Source organism: Camelus bactrianus, chromosome 9, assembly GCF_048773025.1.
Source record: "Camelus bactrianus isolate YW-2024 breed Bactrian camel chromosome 9, ASM4877302v1, whole genome shotgun sequence".
In the NCBI taxonomy this organism is placed as follows: domain Eukaryota; kingdom Metazoa; phylum Chordata; class Mammalia; order Artiodactyla; family Camelidae; genus Camelus; species Camelus bactrianus.
In genome coordinates, this window is record NC_133547.1 from 3,408,278 (window position 1) to 3,431,378 (window position 23,101).

Here is a 23,101-nt window from a genome sequence, read left to right on the forward strand (position 1 = left end):
GGGAGCAAGGCTTCCGCGGGACATAAGCCAATCAACTGTGTTGGCCTATGGATTGGTGTGAAGGGTTATTCCGCGAGAGAGCCAGGCGGGCGTGCTAGCCAATCAGCGGCCGCGTCTAGTAGCGTCAGGGCGGGGACACTTGTGATTGACTCAGACTCTTGATAAGAGGCGGTCGCTAGGCGACACCGCGCGTGATTAATGGCGAGGGGGTGGGCGTCTCAGCCAATCACCTTTCGCCACAGATTCAGGGGGTGTGTCAAATGGTCCTGGACCAATCCGTGGCTGAGGCAGAAACAACAGGGCGGGGCCGTCCTCTTGCCAATCGGAAGTGCTAGGAGGTGGGCCTGCCAGTCCGTGGACAGATACGGCGCCATGAATATCTTACCCAAGAAGAGCTGGCACGTCCGGAACAAGGACAATGTCGCCCGCGTGCGGCGTGACGAGGCCCAAGCTCGGGAGGAGGAGAAAGAGCGTGAGCGGAGGGCGCTACTCGCTCAGCAAGAGGTAAGCTCCGCGTCCAGCCGGGCGGGGCTCCGGGGCCGAGCGCGCAGGCGCCTCAGTAGGGTCCTAGAGTCTGGGCGGCGCGCAGGCGCAGTGCACACCGTGCGGCATTAGGGACCGCGCGCCTCGGAAGCGCATACTGGCAGAGCCCCCCACCTCCACCTCTCCCTGGTCTTGGTACTTCCCCACTCCTGTACTTCCTGAGTCCAGAGTAGGAGCTCATGAATAAATGAAGCCCTGGGCAGTTCAAGAAAACTCAAGACGACTTTTTGCCTGCACAAACCCCCTAATTATTGAGCGCCTGCTGTTATGTCCCCATGCAGAGCGCTTGACTTGCAGAATCTCTCAAGCACCGTTCGTTCTTGGAGGGGCGCTGTCATTTCCATTGTGCCGAGACGTGAGATGGTTTCAGAGAGGAAACAACAGCGAAATGACAGTGGAAAGCAAAATCCGCTCCATCGGGCTAGCCTTTTGCCTGCACCGCTGCCCACACACAAACACCAGAGGCCCTCTTTATAACTCGTAACCTGTTTGGTTTACACCTAGTTTCTAGTCCTTTAGCTAATCTGATCGTCAACACTGACTGGGAAATAGTTGGGTCTTTTTAAATTCACATTTATCAGTAGAAATTACAAATCAACTGGGGATAATGACTTGGAGCCCGACTTGGAATTCGGATCACCTGTTCTAATACATGCTGTGGCTGCCTTCATTACCTGCTTTTATTGCTTAGTCTCCCGAGGTTGGGAACCCCTCTGGTTTACTGTTTGAAAGGTAGCTTACAAACCCAGGTGTTACCTCATTCCTCCACCCCTCCCCGGGCTGGGACAGATGCCTCTTTTAGGCGCCCAGGGCTCCTGCTCCCTTCCTTACAGCGTCCAGCACCATGATCTGTGATTTCCTGTGGTCAGCACCAGAGTCCTGGTTCCTTGAATCACATCTAGGTTCTGAATGTTCTGCCTGTAACTTCCTTTCCCCCGAGGCCCGCACAGAATTCTTAAGGAAGAAAGCGAGGCAGCAGAGCTCACTACCTGAGCTCGAAGCAGCAGAAGCCGGAGTCCCAGCCTCTGGCCCTGTGGATCTGTTTCGGGAGCTGCTGGAGGAAGGGAAAGGGGTGACCAGAGGCAACAAAGAGTATGAGGAAGAAAAGCGACGAGAGAAGGTAAGTGGGTCTTGCCCTCTTCATTCGAGTTGTGGGTGCAGCTGGGGGTAGGGGAGCACCTTGCCCTCAGGTGTGACTCAGAGGAGTGTTCAGGGATAACGGCGAGGATTAAATGAGTTAACAGCACTCAGAACAGTACTGAAACATAGCACTCAAAAGTGTGGGTTATTGCTGGCTGCTAGGTACAGACCCGCCAGGTCTCTAACCTGACCCTACAATAGGGATCCTGGAAGTGCTGAGGAGCTTTTTAAATATAAATCAGATCCAGTCACTCATCTCTCAGGAATTTCCCTTCAGACTCTGACCTTGCTTCCCCGCCTCAGTCACTCCTCTGCCTTGCTGCTTCTTTCAGGTTTCTTTTCAATTATCTCCCCAAAGATGCCTACCTTTGAACCCTAACCTAAAGCAGCTCCACCGTGTCCCCTCTTCCTGTGCTTTCTGCTGCTGGAGCTGCCCATGCGCCCCCAGGGCAGAAGCCCGACTCTGGTCTATTACTGGTCTGTTGCGGCCCCAGCACCTGGCAGAGTTGGCTCATGACAGGCTTATTGGCTGAGTGACTGGTTCTGCCTCCTTGGGAGCCTTGGCTGTCCCTGTTTCCCCCCAGGAGGAGACACATTTGACGTTCTCATTTTCACACCTCCTGTTCCCCTCAGGAGAGGCAGGAGAAAGCCTTGGGCATCCTGACGTACCTGGGCCAGAGTGCAGCAGAAGCCCAGACTCAGCCCCCTTGGTACCAGCTCCCCCCAGGGCGAGGGGGCCCTCCCCCTGGTCCAGGACCAGATGAGAAGGTCAAGAACCGCCTGGACCCTCTGCAGGAGATGCAGAAGCATTTGGGGAAGAAGAGGAAGCGCAGTGGTGATGATGGCAGTGACGGCAGAAAGGAAAAGAAGGAAGAGCCTGAGAAACGACGACCCAAGGAGTAAGGAGGCTGGCCTGGGGCTTGGCTGCAGCCACGAGGCCACCAGGGAAGCTCACTGGGACAGCAGGGCACGGGGTCTAGGGTCTGCATCAGGGACTAGAGACGTGTTCTCAACATGTGGTCTAGGGACCCTAGGGGTCCTGACACCCCTTTGGGGTTGGGTCTGCAAAGTCAAGCTAATTTTCATAACACCATATACCTTTTTCACTCTTGTTCTCGGGGCTTCCAGAGGCTGATAGAAGGCACCGCGGCTCTCATGGTTAGTGGAACGTACACTCGTGTTAGGGTTTCTCATTTCCATCTCATATTAGATACTAACAGATAAAACCCACTAAAACAAAAGCTCTCTGAGGTTCAGTTTGAGACCAGGGTTAGGAACCATGGGGTTGGAGTAAAAGCAGGTTTGTGTCCCTAAGATGCCAGGCACCTGAGTGTAGACTGGTTGTACTGGCCAGTATCTTCTACAGAAGAGGAAACAGAGGGCCAGGGTGTGCTCAGTGTCAGATAGCTGATTAACGGTGGAGGGGCACCCACTTGTAGAGGTGGTGAGGCCAGCTTCCTGGCCCCAGCACCAGTCTCCTCCTCTCCCTTGGCCTCACGACAGACACAGGCAGGAGGTTCCAGGTGGCAGCTCCCTCACAGAGGAGGCTGGGGCCTCCTGGGGCGAACAGTTTCCTGAACCAGCTCTCCTCTCTCTCCAGACCCCCGTCCCTGGACCAGCTTCGAGCTGAACGTCTCCGGCGGGAAGCAGCCGAGAGGGCTCGGGCAGAGGCCCTGCTGGCCCAGGTCAGAGGCACGGTGGCCCCGGAGCACCAGGCGGAAGAAGAGGTGGATGACCGGCGGAGGCGGTACAACTCTCAGTTCAACCCCCAGCTGGCCCGGCGCCCCCGCCGGCAGGAACCCCACCTCGCTCACTGACTCTGAGGGGGTACAGGAGAGGCTGCTGCTGCCAGCCGTCATATAAAACTATTTATTCATAAATATTTTCCAAAATGAAAATAGGTTTACCAAAAAATGTCCCTCACTGGGGAGGGGAGGAGGGGGCAGCCCTCGCCCCCGGGCCCCCAGGGTGGGGCTGAGAGGAAGAGAACACCTCCCAGCCCCTCCCTGCTTCCTGGGGGAGGGGGCTGCCCCATGGCCTGGGGCCTCCCCCCAGTCTTCCAGGGCAGGGCCCTCACCTGGGCAGGGGATCAGCATGCGGGGGGAGGGGAGGGTGGAGGGAAGGGCCGGTGTCACTGGAGGTCCCGGTCCTCCAGGTAGCGGTACTCAAAGGTGAAGCCTTCCTTCTTCCGCTGGCCCCACTTCTCGTAGTCAAAGTAGATGTAGGTGCCCTGGCCGGGGGAGAAGGTGGTCAGTGAGGGGACGAGGAGGTGGTCGGGGATCTGGGTCGGACCGACAGGGGACAGTTCTTAGGGCCGTGGATGTGCCAGGCCCCAGGCCAACAGCCCTGCACGCACGCGCCGTCTCACTCCACCCTCACAGCGCTCGTCTCAGGTAGGAGACGTGATCATGTCTGCCTTAGAGGAAGTGGAGGGAGGCGCAGAGAGGCCATGTGCCAGAGCTGGGCCGAGGCCTGGGCCCAGGCGCCGAGCATCCTGCTGCTGCTTGTGATGGCTGTGGCTTCTGAGCACTGCTCAGGTGCCGCATATGTGATGTACGTCCTAGTGTCCAGTCCTCACAGAGCCCCGAGGCCACAGCCCTGTCCTAGAAAACGGAGCAGGCACGCAGCCAGGACAGACGTTTTATTAGCAACAGAGGTCAGTGGGAACTTCTGAAGGACTGAGGCCTGGAACTATATACTAACTTAAGAGGGTTGCTTTGGACCAAACCAGGAGGAGACAGGAAGCCTGCAGTGAGTGTCAGAGAAGACAGTAGGACTGGGGCTGGCCTCTGATGGAATGGCTGAAATGCCTCAAAGAACCTGAAAGGACGGAGGGGAGGGGACCAAGTTCTCTGAGGACAAGGACCTTGTTCAGTGCTTGGCATCAGGTAAAGACTTGGTGGGAAAACCGCTGTGGAACACACCGACTAAAAGCTGAAATAAAGTACAGTACGCCCATGACACTTACTGCATAGCAGGCACTGTTAAGTACTTACATGTTCTTAACGCATTTAATCCTCATGACAACTGTATAAGGTAGGTCCTGTTACCCCATTTTTACAGATAAGGAAATGGAGACAGATGTTCAAGTGAACTGTCCACAGTCACCAGCTAGAGCTGGGTCCAAACCAGGGAGTCTGGCTCCAGAGCGTTTTTTTGCAAGTGGGAGATTCCAACTGATCAATTGTCAGAGCGTGAGAAGGACGTTAAAAAAAAAAAAAGCTTCCCCATTTGTGTTTGCTGAGCCCCTGCTGTGCAGGGGGCTGGGGACCGTCAGGGTTCCTCGGCAGTGCCGCCCCTGGGCCTGGGTGGGAGACACCACAGCCCCACCATGCCAGGGGAGGGGCAGAGGCATGGGCTGTGTGTGTGGCTAGGGAAGACCCCTCTGAGGAAGGGACGTTGAGGCTAGGACCCCTGTGATGACCAGGAGTGGGCCAAGTGAGGAATGAAGAGGATGGCCCAGGCATGGCGAATGGCCTGAGGCGGTGGAAAAAGGAGGGGCAGCGGGGCCACCGGCCTGCATGTGCTGTGGGGCCTCTGTGGGGCCTCAGCCGGCGGGAGCCGAGGGCGGGGCACAGGGAGGGGCCTCACCTGCTCGAACTCGTCGGTGATGGTCTTGGGCTCCTCGTGCCTCTGAAACCACATCATGTACTTGGTGTGGAATCGCCACGACTGCTTCTTTAGGGCCTTGGCTGCCAGGTACTGTGCCTTAGTGCCCTGGGGAAGGAAGGGTGGAACGGGGGTCAGGGAACCTCTAAACTGGGTGGGGGCCAGGGGGACGGGTCAGGGCAACAGGGCTGACCCCAGGCCCCGCCACAGACCGAGGTTGGGCTGGACAGTCCAAGTAGAGATGAGCTGGGGCACAGAACATACCAATGCTGGTCAGGAGGAGGAAAGTGAGACAGGAGGTGGAAACTGCTTTCAGAGAAGCTTTGAGAAGAGAAACTAATCGCGGTGAGAGCTGAGGAGAGGCGGCTGAGAGCCTTTCCCAAGGCGGGACGAGGGCGGAGGTGACTTGTGACTCACTGGGGGCAGGCAGAGGCGGGGTGGTTCCCTAGTGGTCTCCAGGGAGGCCCAGGGTTGGGCCAGTGCGCAGCGGGCCAGTGCAGCTGAGACTAAGCAGGACGCGCACTGCGGGCCGGGCCGGGGGTGAGCAGAAGGGGGGCTGGGGGCTGGGCTCCCTGGCTGTGCAGTAGACCCACCCAGCCCTCCACCTAGACAGTCCTGACACCTGTGGACTCAAGTGGGGACAGGGAGGGGTCTGGTTTTGGGGGGGCCCAGGACTGGGGGATGGGAAGGGGGTGCGGTTCCGGTGGCCGCAGTGGGGCACCCACCTCACCCCTCCAGCCCGAGGGGGGACGGCGGCGGTGGCGGCGAAGCCGGGGGGCCTGAGGCTGCCCCGGGGGCCCTGCTGTACCTCCAGATAGTAGAAGATGAAGAAGAGCGTCTCGGTCGACAGGCGCTGGTAGAACTCCACGGTGTCCGAGTGTGGGGGTGGCATCTGGTGGTGGTAGGGGGGCGTCGGGCAGGGGTTCCGGGGGAGGTACTGCCTGTGGGGGAACAGGTGGGTCAGTGCCATGCCCACCAGCATCTGCTGTCTGATGGGCCGGTGGGATCAAAGGGAGCATCTTGGGCACCAAATCACCCTGCCTCCTGTGCAGAACCCCAGGTCAGGGCCCAGAAACTTCACCTCGTCTCTCAGGACGGAGACCAGACCCCCAGTTGCAGCCTCCTCCCTCAGACTCAGGGGTCCCAGCCCCCTCTGTGGCCCCTCACCGGATACGCTCAGAGTCAGAGGGGTGGGGCATGTGGTGCCAGGCGGCCTCCTCCATGGCCTGCTGGTAGAGCTGCTCCTTGGTGAGGGGCACAGGGCCCAGAGGGCACACACCCAGCGACAGCGGGATGTTCACCTCCGACAGCTGGAGGGGTGGCTGGGCCGAGGCGGGGGGCGCCGACGTGCTGCTCAGGATGATGTCTGTGGGGAGGCGGAGGTGGGGCCGGAGAGCCCGTGAGGCTGGTGCGTTCAGCCCCTCCTTGCTGGCCTGCCCCCACCACCTGGTCCCTCACCTCGCTCTGTCAGGTGCAACGTGGGCACAGGGTCCTCGATGCCAGAGCTGATGGCTGCCCGCTCTGCCATGGACTTCAAAGAGCTCAGAGGCTCAGGGGCCTGGGGAGGGAAGAGGTGCCTGGCCTGAGGTCCAGGGCCGAGGGCTGACACTCCCACCCGCTCTGGTGGGAGGCGAGGCTCAGCTAAGCAGAGGTGGTTAGTGTAAGAGAATGTCCACCGCAGCCCCTAACAGAGGGGAGAAAACCTGGACACGACCGAGTGGCCCCCGGCAGAGGGGCACCTGACACACACACCACGAGACTCTGAAGATACATGCTGAGTACAGCCACACACCCTGGAGGAGGCCTGCAGGGTGCATATGGAGCCCACCACTGTCACAGGACAACCCCCCCTCCCCGGAAGGACACCACTCACTGCCAGCTGCACCATGGGCATCAGAGACCCCCTGCCCTTCTGCCGTGGCTGGTGTGGGGCCACAGGGCGGGCTCCTGCCCCCTCTGGGATTCCACCTCTGGCCACCAGCAGTCACCTTTAACTCTGCTGGCCATCCCACTCCCCACGCCCCTCCGTCACCGAGGCCTCTCTGTCCTGCTTCTAAATCTCCCTCAGAGGGACTGAGCTGCACTGCGGGGCCTGTCCCCTCCCGCCCCGACCTTCACACCCCACACCACTCTGTTCGCACAGGCCCCAGAGGGACCTTTCCAACCACATCTTTTTCTGTCATTATTCAAAACTTTTCCACAGTTCCTCATCACTCACCCCAGTATTTTTTTTTTAAACATTATGAACCCATTTTGACAATCTCAAGGCGACTGATCCCTTTCTCCAGAAAACTATACACACTGAATTTCTGGTCCACTGTACCTCTAAAATTTTGGTGATTACTCTGGGCTGGAAACTATTCTGAGAACTTTATGAAGATTATTCCAAAGAATCGTATCATATTTGATGAGTTAACTGTGATTTCTTCCATTTCCAAACGAAGGAAGGTGCAGGAAGCAATGCAAGGCCTGGGCCCTGACAGTGGGGCGCTCCTGCCCTGCCTCCTGTGCAGCCGAGGGTCTACACACTTGTCCTGTTGCTGCCTTTCAGACGCTAGCTCCTGCCGAGCGGACGCCCCTCTCTTCTCCCTGATGAACCCCGCCTCGCCTTTAGCTGCAGCTCCGGGATCAGCTCCTGCTAGAACTCCTGCACAGGAGAGGTGCTCCTTCCTGTTAGCCTTTCCTGCCACTGTGACCCACCTGACCTGGTCCAGGTCCCAGCTTAGACGTCACCACCCTCAAGAGGCCCTACCGGGCTGTCTCCCCACGTGAGGCCAGAGGCACTTACGTGGGCCCACGGCACCCTCTGCCCCCCACGCGAATCGGACACGCCCCCAGATAGTCCATCTGCCCCCTGGGCAGAAGGAAGGAACCGGGCACAGTCACGGCATGAAGTGGCTGCAAGCAGACGCCAAGTGTCTTCTTGATTTAAATGCTTTCTTAGAAGGGAAGAGGGCGGTGAGCTGGATGGCAGGCAGTGTGAAGTAATGTCTCATGAGAAGAAATGGGGTTGGAGACGGTGGGGTGGAAGGAGGGATAGGGCGGTGGACGCCAGAGAGCGATCGAGCAAGTACAGCTGGGAGACCAGGAGCCAGGAAGTACCCGGAGGGAAGGAGGCCGAGGCCCAGGGTGGCGTAGGGGTGCAGAGCCCAGAGAGGAGGTGAGCGTGCAGGGGCGGCAAGGGGAGAGAAAGGCAGGGTGACAGAGCGAGGGCCGGAGGTGGAGATGGCAGGTAGAGACCTGGAGGAAGGGGACAGCGAACAACTGGATTGAAGATGCGGGGCCAGGACACATGGAGGCTCAGGGCCCGCCAGGGACATGTGGGGCCCACCTTGATCTCCGGGGCAGCACTGAACTGTGGAGGTCCATTGAGCAGGGCACCGGCTGCCTTGGCCTCGCTGAAGCTGGGCGTTGGGGAGCTGGGAGGGTTCACAGGTAGTGGCACCAGGAGGCTGGGTCCCCCGGAGTTGTTCCCTGAGCCTGGGGCTACGCCCCCAGCCCCTGTCGGGGCTGTCGCACTGGGTTCCTTCCTGGGGAGGGGTACAAAGGATTGAAGGCTCAGAGGAGGGCCCCCAAGGGCAGGATGGAAAGGAAGGCTAGAGTGATCAGGGGAAGGAGTCAAAAAGGGAGAATGCACAGAAGATGGGGCAGGCTGAGGGACACAGGTGGAGAGAAACTCTTTGGGTGAAGGTAGAACCTATCCCTTGGGATCGCTTCCCAGTAAAGAGCTGGAAGTGGGATGAATCACCCTCAGGATGCTCCCAGAGACCGTACGGCTAAATGTACACTAGGAAACAGGCAGGCCTTCTAGAATGGCCTGTGCAGGAGAGTGTGGGCAGTGACTGTTCCAGCCACAGAACAGGACACCCTGGGCAGATGGCCCCCATTCAGGGGAGCCCACTGAGAGCCGGTGGGGTGAGGCACCTGGGGGAGAGGCATCCAGGGAGGGGGTCTTCCCACCCCCCCTGCATAGAAGGCTAAGCCCTCTCTCAGGGCATTCTTCTGGGAAACAGGGACTCAGTGGGATGCCCTGACTTAAGACCTGAAGGGGTAGCTGGGGAGGGGAAGGGTGACCGGGATCCTTCACTGTGTCTCCGATGGAGTCCGAAGGCTGAGGCAGGACACAGAAAAGGGACAAGGTGGGAGAGGAAAACAAGAGCTCCTCTGGGAAAAGGGAAGTCAGAGCGCGTTTCAGCAGGTCACCACAGGGGTGTTCTGGGGCTCTGAGAACAACTGCACTTAGATGAGGAATGCTTTAGGGCAAAGCTGGGGCGCCGATGTGTACGAGGCCACAACTGGAAACAAGGGGGGGACACAGCACCCAGCCAGCTGGGAGACCGTTCGGGAGGAAGTCCCAGCTGGCAAGGACAGGGCCCACATCCGCAAGAAGTGGCGACGGTGGGGGAGGCCCCGGGCCACCTCCTGCCAAAAGGCTGCCTGGCCCCAACCCTGCCTGAGGCTGGACACTCACGAGGTGCTGGGAGGTGGGTTGTGGGGGCCAGATGGGGGGCCCAGAGCCTGGCTGCTGGCACTGCTGCCCCCACTGCTGCTGAGAGCCACCTCTGCAGGGCTGTCTGCCACGACTGAGCTGTAACCTGGGGATGGGAAGAGGGTATGCAAAGGGGCCTCCAGCATCCACCCCAGGACTCCCTCCCTCCTCCCGCCATCTCCCCACTTACTGGTGGCACCGTTCTGCTTGACGGCACCTCCACCTCCACCGCTGTTACCACCGCTGCCGCCTCCACCACCTCCACTGCTGCCTCCCCCTCCCCCACCAGGCTGTACACTGGGGGGCCGGGGCTGGGTGGTGCTGGGCCCACTGGGGGCTGGTGGGGCCACAGCCTGGGCGTAGGGGGCGGGGGTGCCCGAGTTGTGGCTGGGCGCTGGGCTGGCCTTGGCGCCCAGGGCACTTGGGGGTGCTGCTGGGGCAGGGGCCCCATTGTTGCCGGGGGTGGTGCTCATGGCAGAGGCGGTAGGCGGGGGACCAGAGGGATAGCTTGGCGGCACAGCTGGGGACTGAGGGTGCTGGTTGCTGTGGACAGGCTTGGAGCCATTTTTGGCTGGAGACTGCAAGTAGTAGAGAGCAGAGGGTCAGGACCCAGGTCTAGCAAGCCTCTCACACACCCTTCCTCCCCTGGAACAAGGCTCCATCATCCTCACTGGCCTTGCTGCCCACAGCTGCCCCTCCCTTCCCAGGGACCCAGGTGACCTCATTCGCCTTCCTGGCTTCAGTCCCCACCTTCACCCTTACAACGCTCATGCAGTCCTAGCCTGCACCCAGCGTCCACGACCTGCCTGAACATCTCCCCACGATGTCCCACAGGGATCTGAGACACAACTTGGGTATAAAAGAAACCCATCTCTCTGGTGACAGGGGAGTGGTGGGAAACACGTAAATGTCCTCAGTCTGAGATTAAATGGACTCAATAAAAAATCCAAGAGAAGAGGGGAAAACAGCTGAAAATAGGATGGTAATTCTGAATGTCACTGAAAAGGTCACTAAGTACTCAGGGGCCATTAATGACCAACACCCCACAAAGCAGAGTCCAGTAACGTGCCCACAAATCCCCAAGGCTGAGCTGACATAACTCGCTCTCAGACAACCCACACTGCCGTCCTCACTGCCCCGATGCCCACAGGCACCAGGCACTCACTAGGTGCCGACTCGTTCCTGGCACCACACACGGCCCCCGGGTCCCACGAGCACCTCATCGATGCCGGCCTCGGGGGCCCCCCGGGACCAGCCCTCCCCTCCATGACACCACTGAGGGTTTTCAGGCCCACTCCCCTCCTGCCTGAAGACAGCACTCTTGTGCAGCAGCATGTCCTGAAATGTGCTCCCGTTGGGGAGACAGCAGCAGAACTCCCAGGATTCACCAAGGGAAAAAAGAAACCGAGGCACCCCGCTCTGGTGTTGGGGGTGCAAACCATCACACAGCCAAGGCCCAGAGTGTCCCCAGAAGAAACCTGTCACACTTCTGACCTATCATTTCTCAGGCCCTTTCAGAGCTGGTCCACCAGGAGTGGGCCCCTAACCCGACAACTTCAGGCCAGCCGGGCGGACCCGGCCAGGCTCACCTCTCCACACTTCCAAGCTTCAGTCACGATTTGCCTGTGTTACCTGTCGCTGCCTCAGCCAGGAATGTATCTTCCCTCTAGCTCCCAGGGCAGCCACCCCTCCCCAGCAGCCTCTCCTGACCACAGCACCAGCCACTCACCTGTCTGCCTGCCCACCTGGACCCACCCTGTTGGCACTGCAGGCCTCCATCGGGGGGCACCACCTTCTGACCCCGAGGCCCAGCACCGTGGCCCTACTCAGGCCTCAGCAAGCCTTTGGGAATGAGCGCATGAGCGAGTGCTGTGCCCATCAGTGTCCAATGCCCACAGGACCTACCTGGCTGACTTCACTATCTGTCGAACGTCCCCTCTTCTTGTCATCTTCAGAATTTTCCTAAGGTTCGAGAGACACAGCCAGAAGCCCGTGTGTCTTTAGGGCCTGACAGACACACCAATCTCTGAACTTCCCAGACCCGAACCCAGACCAACATTCTGGCCCCAGAGCTGTTTGAGTGCCTATGCCCTTCATCTCACTGGGATGCCCACCCTGCTCCCCAGGGTGCTTGTCTTCTGTGGCCCAGCACCACATGCCAGCCTCTTAAGGATCCAGGAACCTGTTCTCCTCAAGCAATCCAACCCTCGATCCCTTCCCAGGTGTCCCGCTGCCCAGCCTCCTCAGCATCCCAGGTACCAGGACCCATGTGTGGCCCTAACCACCCTGTCAGCATTCCACAGCTCTTAGGGCCCAGACCCTGGGTACCTGGACACCCTCCCACAGGATGTTTCTGAGAGCCCCAGCCTCCTGCTCCCTCGGCCCCTGCCCCCATGCCTTCCCAGGGACTCAGACCCCCAGACCTCACCGTGGTGCAATTGGCCGGGCTGGGTGGGATGGGAGAGCTGGAGGTGGTAGAGGTGGGCGTGCTGCTTGACTGGTTGAAGATCTCATCCTCCATGTGACTGTGGCTGGGAGGGGAGGTGGCGACCAGCGCCTGTGCTGTGGGGTGGGGAGGGTGTGTGAGCGGGCTGGGCCGCCCTCCCCTAGCCCCACCGTCAGCGGCCCCAGGCCAACCCCGGGCCTCACGAATGTCCTCGAGGTCCAGATCGTCGTAGAGGAACTCGTTCTCCTCGAAGTCAGGGTCCTGGGAAGAGTCGACGTAGTACTCAACGTCGTCCTTGATCTTGCGGATGGCGTCCACGAGGATGGAGTCGTTGTCCAGCATGCGCAGGATGGTCTCCAGCATGCGCACGTGGTAGCGGTGCTTCTCGATGTGCCGCTTCAGGCCCTCGATCCGGTCCTGCTTCTGCTGGCGAGCCCAGGGCCAGGCTCAGGGGCTGCATGGCGCCTGCCTGGCCCCCCCTGCCCCACAGAACCCATCCTCAGTCCCTGACCCCTGTGGAGACCCAGAGGTTCCACTCCAGCCCCTCCCAGGGTCTGCCCACCCTTGATCTCTCAGGGATCCCACAGCTTCTCCCACCACCAAAGTCCCTGGAAACCTCTGAAGAGCCAGAGATCCCTGTGCAGACCCCACCCCTCTGCTGAGCCCACCCACCAGCTCCGACCACCTTCTGGAATACAGAAGCAGCCCCGCCCTCTCTCACTCTAACAGTAACAACAGCAAACCCTGTTTGCAGGGAACTTCTTAGAATCACAATCAACTTTGTTACCACCATGATCCCCCACCCCCTCCCTGTATCCCTAAGGGGAAGCCCAGATTCAGAGGCCGGGCTCCAAGGCTCCCTCCCAAGGCCCCAGTTCCCTTCAGACTTGACATTTTAGTCCCCCTTCCAAATCCCTTTCTGCAAGGCCCTCCCCTCCAACCCACGGGTCCCCAGCCCCTCAGGCTCAGACACCCAGCTCTGGCACCTCTCTCAGCCCCAGCTCTCTGTCCCCTGTACTTCCTGTGCCGACATGCAGATACAATTTGCATCCCTACAGTCCTGGGTTTCTGGAGTCTGGGCCCCTGGCTTGTCTCAGGCCACTCTACTCCCTAGGCCAAATCAACCATTTCTTCATGTCCTGCCTTGTCCACACCTACTGTCCTCTTCTTAGGCCCTGGGTCCTTCTAGGTGCCATAAGGCCACAGCTGCAACTCCTCAACCTTCCTGCCTTGGGTGTCCTTCAGGTCACTTGCTCTGTGACCCAAGCAGAACTTAGTACCTCCCCACAAACTGATCCTATTTTTGAAGGTTCCACTGTTCCCCAACCCAGGCTGGACCCCTGAGACAGCCTCACCTCCTCCCTGCACCACCCTGACCCCCTAATTCCAGCTGCCAGCCCTGCTTGCCTCAGAAGCCCCGACCCTGACTCCCACAGGCCAGAAGAGCCGGCCCACCTCTGTCTTCTGGGCACAGGGTCCCCCCCACTCACATCCTTGTCACCCTTCTTCTTGCGTGTCTGCACCGACAGTGACTCCACTTCACTCTCAAACTGGTCCACCTGCATGTTTAGGGTGTCGATGGTGTTCTGGGGAGGGAGGGAAAAGCAGGCGGTCAGCCGGAGTCCTCTTGTACAACCAGGGGCCAGGGCCCCCAGGTCAACTCCTCTCCTACCCCGACTCACCGTGAGCCACTGGCCGACCTCCTCCTTCTCCTTCTGGGCAGGGTCCACCTTCTGTGCCAGGCCCAGGCCCTCTTTGCTATAGGCTTTGGTCTTGGTCTCTCGCTCCACAACTTTGAACCGTTCCATTTGCTGTGGAGAGCACAGCTGGCAGGGGGCTATCACAGCTGACTCGGGGCCGGCAGACACTTGGCCCTGAGCCCCGGGAGCCTTCAGGCTCCCAGCCCTTCGCCTCTTCCCGTCCCAAGAGGCAGAGACCTACTCTTCTAGGGACCTCTGGGGACCCAGGAACCCGCCCCCCCGCCTCAGGTACCGAGTTCTGGGCTCCTACCGTTTCAATGAGCTTGCGGTTGTCTATGAGCTGCCTCTTGTCCTTGATCTCGTTGGATGCTACCCATGTCTTGATCTGGTCCCTCAGCCGCTGGAGGTGGGAAAAGCAAGACAGTCAGATTGCCTCAGGACGCAGCACCGAGTCCCCCAGTCCCCTCCTCTCCCTGGGACCCAGCAGTCCACTCTCCCGGATCCCTCCGCCCTCAGGACACAGGAGTCCAGGCCCCCAGCCCCCTCACTTGAAGCTTCTTAATCTCCTTCTTTAGGTCAGCCTCATACTTTTCTTTCTGGTTCGCGTTGGCTGCATTGTGGAGCTGAGGGAGGGAGAGAATCCTGGTGTCAGTGTGGTTCTGGCTGCCCTAGTGACCCCTCCAGTGGGAAACCTCCAGTCTCCCTCTACGGACCGGGGACACTGGGCACAGTCCCCCCCAGCCCCCCAGTCCATCTCAGAGCTGCTTCTCTGAGGGCCTCAGCACTGGACATGCAGGTCTTCTCCCCAGCTGACACTCAGGAGATCCTGAACCTTGTCCTAGTCTCTCCTCCCTTGAGACCCGCCCAGATTTTTAGGGCCCCGGCCCCTGTACCTTCTGCCAAATGTCTTCAAATTGCTCCACGCCCTCGGACACCTTCTTGAGGCAGCGATCAATCTCACCTAGCCAGGGAGGAAGGAAAGCTGTTAGAGCCCTGCGAAGGCAGCAGTATCCGAGGAGGAGGTCCAGAGAGCGAGCACGTGACCCCACGGGCAGCAGGCAGTCAACCTAGTACCTTGGAGTTTGCGCTTGTCCGCCATCTTCCCTGCCCTACGGACGCGCTCTCTTCATACTCTCTTGGAGACGGATGCTGCTGGAGAGATCGGAAAGGGACACACATTTATTCCCTGGCTGGTCCGAACCCAGAGACTCGGACGAGGTCGGGAATAGCAAGGCGCGTGGGATGGTAAAGGGGAAGATGCATTTCCTAACTGATGACAGAGACTTAGCCCAGTTCTCTTTATACTGCCTTGACTGCCCAGCACAGGGTCTGGCCCACAAGAGGACTCGGGAAGTTTGCTGAAAGAATGAAAGAGATACACATTTTGTGTGCCTCTGACCCAGGAAGTGGAAAATTCCTAGAGTACCTTCTCCCCAGATGACACCCAAAAGGATTTTCTAGAGCAGGGAAAGTCATGCAGCACACAGCTGACTGCCAGGGAGGAAGGCATTAGACCTGGAGGCCACACTTCCTGTAGAGGAGCCAAGCACACAGGTGACCAGAATCCTAACCCAGGGAGAGATTATTCTTCAGACAAGTCAGGAAACAGAATTTGCATCCCACAGAGAAGGGCCTGATGTTGTGTATACGGGTATGAGCCGTAAGGGACCAAGGGGAAGTGCAGTGGCTGAGGGGGACGAAAGGTGCCTACAGCTGTGAAGAGCTAAACCCACCCATACAGGCAGGGCTGGATCCCAAGTACCCTGACCTCTGAAAAGTTTATTTCAGAGGAGGACCCTTAAACCAAAGGAGATAATATTCCTAACCCAGAGGCCAATACCAAAAAGGTCTGCGGGAAGAAGGTAGCACCCAAGAGGGGGCCAGGAGAAGCGAGAACTCTTTCAAAGATGAGAGGGTGAAAGGGGAACTTAGCTGTGAGGGAGCTCTCCGCACACACCAAGGAATTACAGATCAAATGCACTGGTAACACAGACTCAGGGAAATGTAAACCCTCAGACAAGCACTCAATACTTAGAGATGGGTGTCTCCATCCTAAAGGAAGGACACGCAACCCAGAGAAGACTGAGGTCAAAGGGGAGTCACCAGTAGCTTTCACCCAGGCAAAGCTGCACCTTAGGGCCCGACACCAAGACCACCAGGAGCAGTCAGGAGCCTTGGGGAGGGAAGGTCATGTGCCTGCGCGGCAGGAGGTCGTCCCCTCAGAGAGGGGGCCTCTACTGAGGTCCAGGGAGCACTCTGCAGGCTTAGGGCAGGGTGCCCCAGGGCAGTCCCAACTGTCCAGGCAGAAAGAGTCCTGTATACATGGAGGACTAAGACTTTCAATCCAGAGGGAAGTCATACCAAGGGGGCCCTCACCCACCAAGAAGGGAACATCTCAAGAACAATCCTGTCCAACAGAACTTTCCAGGACAGAAATGTTTTACACCTGGGCTATCTGTGCCACTGAACGCTCAAAAGCTCAAAATGTGGCTAGTGCAACGAAGAATGGAATTTAAGATTTTTATGTTAACTAGCTAAAATTTAAATCACACGTAGCTCGTAGCTACCAGTGGGACAGGGTATCTGTGAGCACACCCCAGAACCAGAAGCCCATGTGACGGGGCCAGTCCCCTCTAAGGGACCGGCTTTGCATGGGGGCAGACCTTTTGACTTGGGGGAACGTGACTCTCTTCCACGAAAGGCCAAGCAAGAAGAACGGCAGTGCCCTTAGCCCAGGGTTGGTGGACATGCCAAGGTGGGGCCCAATCACAACACAGGGAAAATTCCAGCTCCAGGAAGGAGAAGCAGCCAAAAAAGGACCCAGGAGGCAATCACACAGAGGGGACTCAAACTGAGATGGGGCAAGCGCCTCTGATCCAGGTGCTCACACGAGGGCTTGGACCCCAACACTGAGGTGTGCAGGCATGAGTCTTAGCTCCCACGTCCCAACATAGAAAAGCCTCTTACTGCCCAGGGGTGTGGGGTGAGTGCAGGAATGTTCCCCAAGTGCTGGTCCTCCCTGCCTCTGCCTGGCTCCTGGGGCAGAGGCAAGGCACTGCACACATTAGGGAGGGAATGCTTTCTTCAAGTCCCCACACCAAGTGGGTGGGACACCCAGCCCCAGAGGGGACAAGATTGCAGCAGCAGGAGGTACTGAAGGAGCTGGAAGCAAGGTGCCAGGGGAACAAGAGCCCTAGCCTGGGAGGTGATGTATCAGACAGAACCTCAAAGTAAGCAACAGCTGAGACTGGAAGCAGACACCATCTGACCCGGGCAGGCAGCTCCCAGGGCCTGGGTGTTCGCACCCCTAGGTGGGCTGGCTACCACAGTGGGCAGGAGCCTTAGCCGCAGAGGGAACCCCCGTCCCCTCTGCCAGAGAAAACTTTCATATCAAGAGGGTGCCTATACCTTAGATCCCCAGGAAAGGACCAAGGAGAAAGGAAACTGGAGCCTGAGTCTTGAAGTAGAGATGCTCTCACACCCTCACAGGAGACTCTCAGACTTAAAGGGCTGGTAGCCCCCCGCTCTGAGGGGCCCACCGAGATGCTCCAGGGGAAATAATCATGTCAGGCCCATTCCGAGACAGGCAGGCACCTTAGGAAGAGAGGAGCTGCTGTTCTCAAACAGCACTAAGGAATCTGGGAACCCTGACCAGAGAGATTGAACCAAAAGACTTCGTCCAGGAGAAAGACACATCCCCACAAGTAAGGAGCCTATGCCGAGGGGGTGGGTAGGGCGAACAGCGTGCCAGATCCACAGGAGCCAGCAACCATAAAGTGAGGGGCTAAAACTAATGAAGAAGAGCCCCCCAAACCTCACGTCAGGGGAGATGACACTGCCACGCAAAGGCCTGAGGAGCAGCAGGGCAGCAGGAGCAGAAGGCTTAGTCCTGGGGAACTAATACCCAGTGGTCCCTAATCCTGGGGGTGGTCACGTGCCCGTAGAGAGGCCTAGTACCATGGGGTGATGAGCTCTGGCCTGCTGGGAAGTGATGCCAGAAAGCCATCCTTAACCTGGGAGGCTGCTGAGGCCATCACATGGAGGATCTGAGACTCCGCGAGGTGGATGTGTTAGGTCCTGGGGTGGAGGGAGTTATCTCCCCACTGCGAGGCCCAGCACCAAGGACGGGGGATTGGGAATCCCACCTTGGAAAGGTTACACAAAGGCATCTTTCGTCCTGGGGTAGGTGACAACAGCGGGGTCTCCACCTCAACTCAGGCATCTTACACCCCCCATAGCAAGGAACTTGTGCCTCAGGGGGAGAGGGCAGAAGCCCAGTGCCACACTGTGGGACATCACAAGCAGAGGGCCGAAGCGTAAGTCCTGAGCACTAACACCTGAGAGGGGCCTTGGTCCCACAGTGGGGGGCACACAGAGGGGTGTGGATACCTCAAATCCAAGAGTCACCAATACCAAGGAAGGCAGAAACCTTACCCCTGGAGAAGGCAACACTGAGAAAATTTCCTTATCCTGGGGAAAAAAAAAAAAAAGCACAACTCCAGTCCTCACAGCACACACCTCACAATAAAGGAAGCTCAGATGGAAGAAGCCGTATACTCTCAGGGGGTTACCAGCAGGGTGGGTATGGGTAGGTAAGAGCCTTGCTCCTACAACTGCTGCCACCAACGGGGTGGGATCTTTGCCTCCTGGAAAGATTACACCCCAGCGGAGGGACTGATGTGAATGGAGGCAGAAGCTTCAGACTGAGGGCAGTGATAGCCTATGTGGTGAGGGCAGTGGTGGAAGGTATCAAAAAACCAAACCAGTACCAAAAGGGTAGGAGCATAAATCTTGGGGGAGGTGACAGCCCCTGGGCTGAGAGGCTGGCCCTAATTAGAAAAAAAGAGTGCTTGTGGTGCCCACACCGGGAGATCACTAATGACGTGGAGAAAGCAGGAACCTGGGAAGTGCCACCAAGAGACGACCAGGTACCGGAGACCCAGCAGAGCTCAAAAGCCTCACCAAACAGACCCCAAGGAGGGAGTGACATCAAGAGGAAGCGCAGGCTCGGGCGGGCAGAGAGCCTGGATCCAGGTGAGCGCACATCCACAAAGCCAGAGGGGACGCCCGGCCCCGTGCAGTTAACCGCTGAGGCCCGAAGCGGTCTCTCTCAGGACAGCCCAGACTCCCCAGTGGGGAAGGCCTGGGCTGTGGGATGGGGAAGCCTTAAACCGGGGGCACTTTTCACTAGAGGTGGAAACTTTGGCTGAGGCTCCATCTCGTGGAGCTGGCACCTTCACTCCAGGGGAGTTTATCCCCCACCCCATCTCCAGAGGAGAGCGGCACCCATGGTGGGAAGGGAGCGGAGAGGGCGGCCCTGGTCCCGGGAAGGGTGACCCCCTTCCCCACAGAGGGGTGCTCGTCAGGGGGGCTCGCAGCCCGACTCCCACGTGAAGAAGGCAGCCTCGCCCAGAGACCGCCCCCCAGCACAGGGGGCTGTTGCCGAGGGGGGCAGGCACCTGAGCCCCGAGAGGGCGGGCACCTGCGGCCAGGGGCGCCTCCATCCTTGCAGCGAGGAGCCAATACCGACGCGGAGAGGGGCGGGCACCAAGCACACCCTCACACCCCACCGAGGCCCGACGCGGACGCCGCGCGGGGCTGGGGTTGCGGGAGCACCCCCGGGCGCCGCCGAGGGGCGTGGAGGAGGGCGCGGGGGAGGGGGCGCGCACCGCCGGGCGGACGGCGAGCGCCGGGGCCGCACGGGGGCGGGGGCGCCGCGCCGGCCATGTCGCGACAGGCAGCGGGGTCACAGGGGCAGGAGGCAGCAGGGAAGGCGGTCGACGGCGCCGGGGGAGGAGGGGAAGGGGTCTGGCCCAGTCGAGCCTGACGCTCTCACCACAGGAGCTGGCGCCGCCGCTGAGGAGCGTATCGCGACAGGCGGGGGAGGCGAGCGCCCGCCGCCTTTTTCTCGCGGCCCGGGCGCTATCGCGATAGCGGCGCGAAGCGGAAGTGGGATGGGGGAAAGAGGGCCCGGGGTTGTTCTGACGACGGGGTCGGGGCTCAAGGGAGGCCGTGGCGTCTGCCGATGGCTCCGCGGAAGCTGACCGGGCCCGGTCCAAGATGGCGGCGGCGGAGGAGACCTCCCCTTCGCTCTTCTCGTCTCTGGCGCCGACCCGCCTCCGAGCCCCGAATATAGGCCCATCATTGCTCCGGCCGCACGTCGCTCTTGCTCCTCGGGCGCGTCCTATTGGTTTTTGGCAGGGATGTGGCCGGCCCCTCTCGCCGATTGGGCAATCGTTCCAAGGCGCGGCATTCGATTGGCCTCCCACGCAGGCTGCGAGGATTGGCTCAGGTTTTCTACCCCGCTCCTCCTCCTCCTCCCGCCTCCGGGCACAACACGCCAGCGCGAGGACTCGTGCGTCAATCCAGAGGCCTGTGTCGTACTGATTGGATACACCCGCCCCCCTCTCACGAGCCAATTGGTCGGGGGGAGGAGCTAGGCTGATCAGGGGCGGGAAGTCGTCCGTCAAGTTTAGAGCCGTTTTCAATTGGTCGTGGGGGGAATATTCTGCCCAGAAGCCATTGGCTGGTCCAGGAAGTGGGTGGGGAAAGCGGAGGAAGCATGGAGAGTGGGCGTTAAAGGCAGCGTACCTAATGGGAGACAGACAGGTGCCTTCAAAGCGGGGGCCGAGCTGAAGTTACCTGCCAATCGAGACAGTCCCTGGGCTGAGAGGGAGGAGCGGGGCTAGAGGGTCCACCCCTTCCCCTTCGTTGGTCCTGTTATCATTCACTCCAGTGTGTCCAATACTGTGGCCAGTGGGCGGTACCCGCTCTTGAAGCGTGTGAAACGCAGCGTAGCAGGCAGGCTTGGGAGCTGGGCGCATCCTTCCGCCTCTGTGCCCTGGCAGGGCAGGCCGGTCCCTGACTCTCAGCTGCATGGTCTTTCTCCAAGTTCTTGTGTTTGGCACATCTCTGACACTCAGAGGAAGGAAGGCAAGGAAGGAGGCAGGAGACAATGCCCCAAGCACAGCTGAACTGGTTGGGAAAGCGCCATGGAGGCATGGAGTTTTTGTCCTGCCTCTGAGTGGTTACGTGACTGTGAGACAGTAACTCTCCACTGCCCCTCCGTTTCCTCGGTGTTGTGAGGACGCCGCAGAAGGTACAGATGAGATTTCCCGTCCCCCTCCCACGGTTGCCTCCTAACGTCTACTGGTCCTTCAGATCTCAGCTCAGTGGTCTACCCTTGGGGAGGGGTGGGGGAACTTCCCTGACCTCTCGTGCTGAATGCTCACGCTAGCCCTGTTCATTCGGATTTGCTTTTGCACGTATACCATCATTTTCGTAATTATCTGAATCTCCCGCTCCAGATTTTTGCATCCCCAGCACTACGCAGTAGAAAGCACCCAGTAACCATTTGTTGAATGAATAAATGGATGAAAGTGAGGAATGGTTTGTGGTTAAGACTTGCTAGGCGCTGGTGCTTTCCTGAACCACGAGGCACACAGGAAGGGAAATCAGATCTGCCCACCCCCTCAAGGCAGAGAAAAGCAGGATTAACTCTTTTAAGGGAGATGAAAGTGAGAGCTGCACCAGAATCGCCCGGGGCAAGGCAGGGGAGACTGCTTGCAACAATGCAATGTTCTTAGGCCCACAAAGACCTAGGGAATCTGTATTTTTACAAACTTCCTGCGTGATCATTAGAGTTTAATAAGAGTTATTGATGCAGAGCCTTGCTATTCAAAGTGTGGTCCTTGGATGGGGCAGAGCCTTTCAGATTTCTCAGGAATCATTTGAGGGATTTGTTAAATGCAGATTCTAATTTAGGAGGCCCTAGATTCTGTTTTTCTAACAGATTCCTAGCCAACGCTTAGTAGCAAGTATCCAGAACAGTGGATCTCAAACTTGGCTGCACATGAGAATCACCTGGGGGCTTAAAAAAAAAAAATTCCAGATACCCAGTCCTTGCCCTCAACCAATTAAATCACTTTCTTGGGATGGGAACCACCAGATATTAGCAATTAAAACTCCTGAGATGACTCCAACATCCAGGTAATCGGACAGAACTTTCCAGTGGTTTTCAAAGTGGGATCCCTGCATCAGCAGCATAAACATCACCTGGGAAACTGTTAGAATCACGCTTTTGAGCCCCATTGTAGACCAGCTGAATCAGAAGCTGAAAGCTGCTTTAACAGGCCTCCCAGGCAATTCTGAAAGCGCTTTACACTGAGAAACCGCTCTGGAAGAATGCAGGCCTGCAGGGCCAGGTGGCTCAGGTTCCTTCCTGAGGTTCACAGCCCTGGCCCCCCGCCCCCTTTTACTCACTCTGGCCAGGGGAGGTGGGGACTCTGAAGAGTTGTGGACAGATGGCTCCTCACTCACACACCCACAGCCGGAGATCAACAAAGGTCATCACTTTCAAGCAAGGCTGATCTAAAGTTCTGGGATGAATTTGGGGGAAACGCTTGTGTGACCTGGGGTAACCTGACCATTAAAAAGAATATCCCAGGCATGCAGGCTGTTTCACGTGAGGGAGGGGAGATTCAGAGAGGGCCACTGAGGTCCAGAGACAGAGCCCCAGGCTGGGGGAGGGACTGGGGTCGAGACACACACAGAGCCCCATATGGTATCGGGGGAAGCCTAGAGAGAGGAACAGAGAGAGATCTCAGATAGGACCCAGGGGACAGCGGGAGCTAGAGGCATCGCCTCCCCACAGGGCCGAGTCTTGCCTGTGCACCCACTTCCTGGGTAACTAAGAGAAGTGCTGCCCTCGCAGGTGAGCGACCAGGGCTTCCTCCTCTGTGCCACCGTGAAGCCCGGCTCCCAGCACAGACGGGCCCCTGGTGGCACTCTCCTCACCTGGTAGGAACTGTCATAGCACTGAGTCCCTGCCAGGGTGGGGAGCCAGCCTGCTCTTCCCAAGTCGGGGCGTGGCACACCAGGGCGGGAGGGGGTGTCCTCAAACACTGGACAGAAGTAACAACGGTGCCCTGATGGTCACAGTGCCTCCTGGGCGTCTTTTACATCCAGTGGTGGAAGGGGGAGGCCAGTGTCCTGAGATGCCCCCCACGAAGCTGGGGCTTTCAGCAGCCATGCCACCTGGGTGTCAAAGCACCCGAGGCTCTCTGAGGGCTCGGGAGATGGAGAGGGCTCTTCTCTTCCTGGGATCACACGAGGAAGTGACAGGCCCAAGGCTGGACCAGGATTCCAAGGAGCCCAAGTTCCATCCCCCAAAAC

General features: G+C 58.8%; 2 protein-coding genes across 11 annotated transcripts; one reads left to right on the forward strand and one right to left on the reverse strand.

Moving 5' to 3' along the window:
• The first annotated feature begins 48 nt into the window (after window positions 1-48).
• LENG1 (leukocyte receptor cluster member 1) lies at window positions 49-4,646 on the forward strand. Its single transcript, XM_010961853.3, has 4 exons — window positions 49-504; window positions 1,484-1,663; window positions 2,317-2,582; window positions 3,284-4,646. Exons 1-4 carry the CDS (start codon window positions 199-201, stop codon window positions 3,498-3,500), a joined length of 969 nt encoding a protein of 322 aa, XP_010960155.2. The 5' UTR covers window positions 49-198; the 3' UTR covers window positions 3,501-4,646.
• On the reverse strand, window positions 3,539-20,025 carry CNOT3 (CCR4-NOT transcription complex subunit 3). Of its 10 annotated transcripts, none has more exons than XR_012508936.1 (18): window positions 19,764-20,025; window positions 15,002-15,079; window positions 14,821-14,888; window positions 14,476-14,550; window positions 14,238-14,327; window positions 13,910-14,038; window positions 13,718-13,813; window positions 12,431-12,653; window positions 12,210-12,343; window positions 11,687-11,743; window positions 9,972-10,359; window positions 9,764-9,887; window positions 8,624-8,822; window positions 6,751-6,850; window positions 6,460-6,658; window positions 6,018-6,233; window positions 5,275-5,400; window positions 3,539-4,617 (listed from the first exon to the last, which is right to left on the reverse strand). XR_012508936.1 is itself a non-coding variant. In XM_074369087.1 (18 exons), the coding sequence occupies exons 2-18, from the start codon at window positions 15,024-15,026 to the stop codon at window positions 3,815-3,817; spliced, it is 2,316 nt and encodes a 771-aa protein (XP_074225188.1). In that variant the 5' UTR covers window positions 15,027-15,079; window positions 19,764-20,024; the 3' UTR covers window positions 3,539-3,814. The 10 variants fall into 10 exon arrangements, 7 of the variants coding, with proteins under 7 accessions (XP_074225188.1, XP_074225187.1, XP_074225185.1 ...); XR_012508937.1 differs by having other exon boundaries at window positions 3,539-3,913; window positions 12,431-12,650; window positions 19,764-20,024; XR_012508935.1 differs by having other exon boundaries at window positions 3,539-3,913; window positions 19,764-20,024.
• Window positions 20,026-23,101: the final 3,076 nt, after the last annotated feature.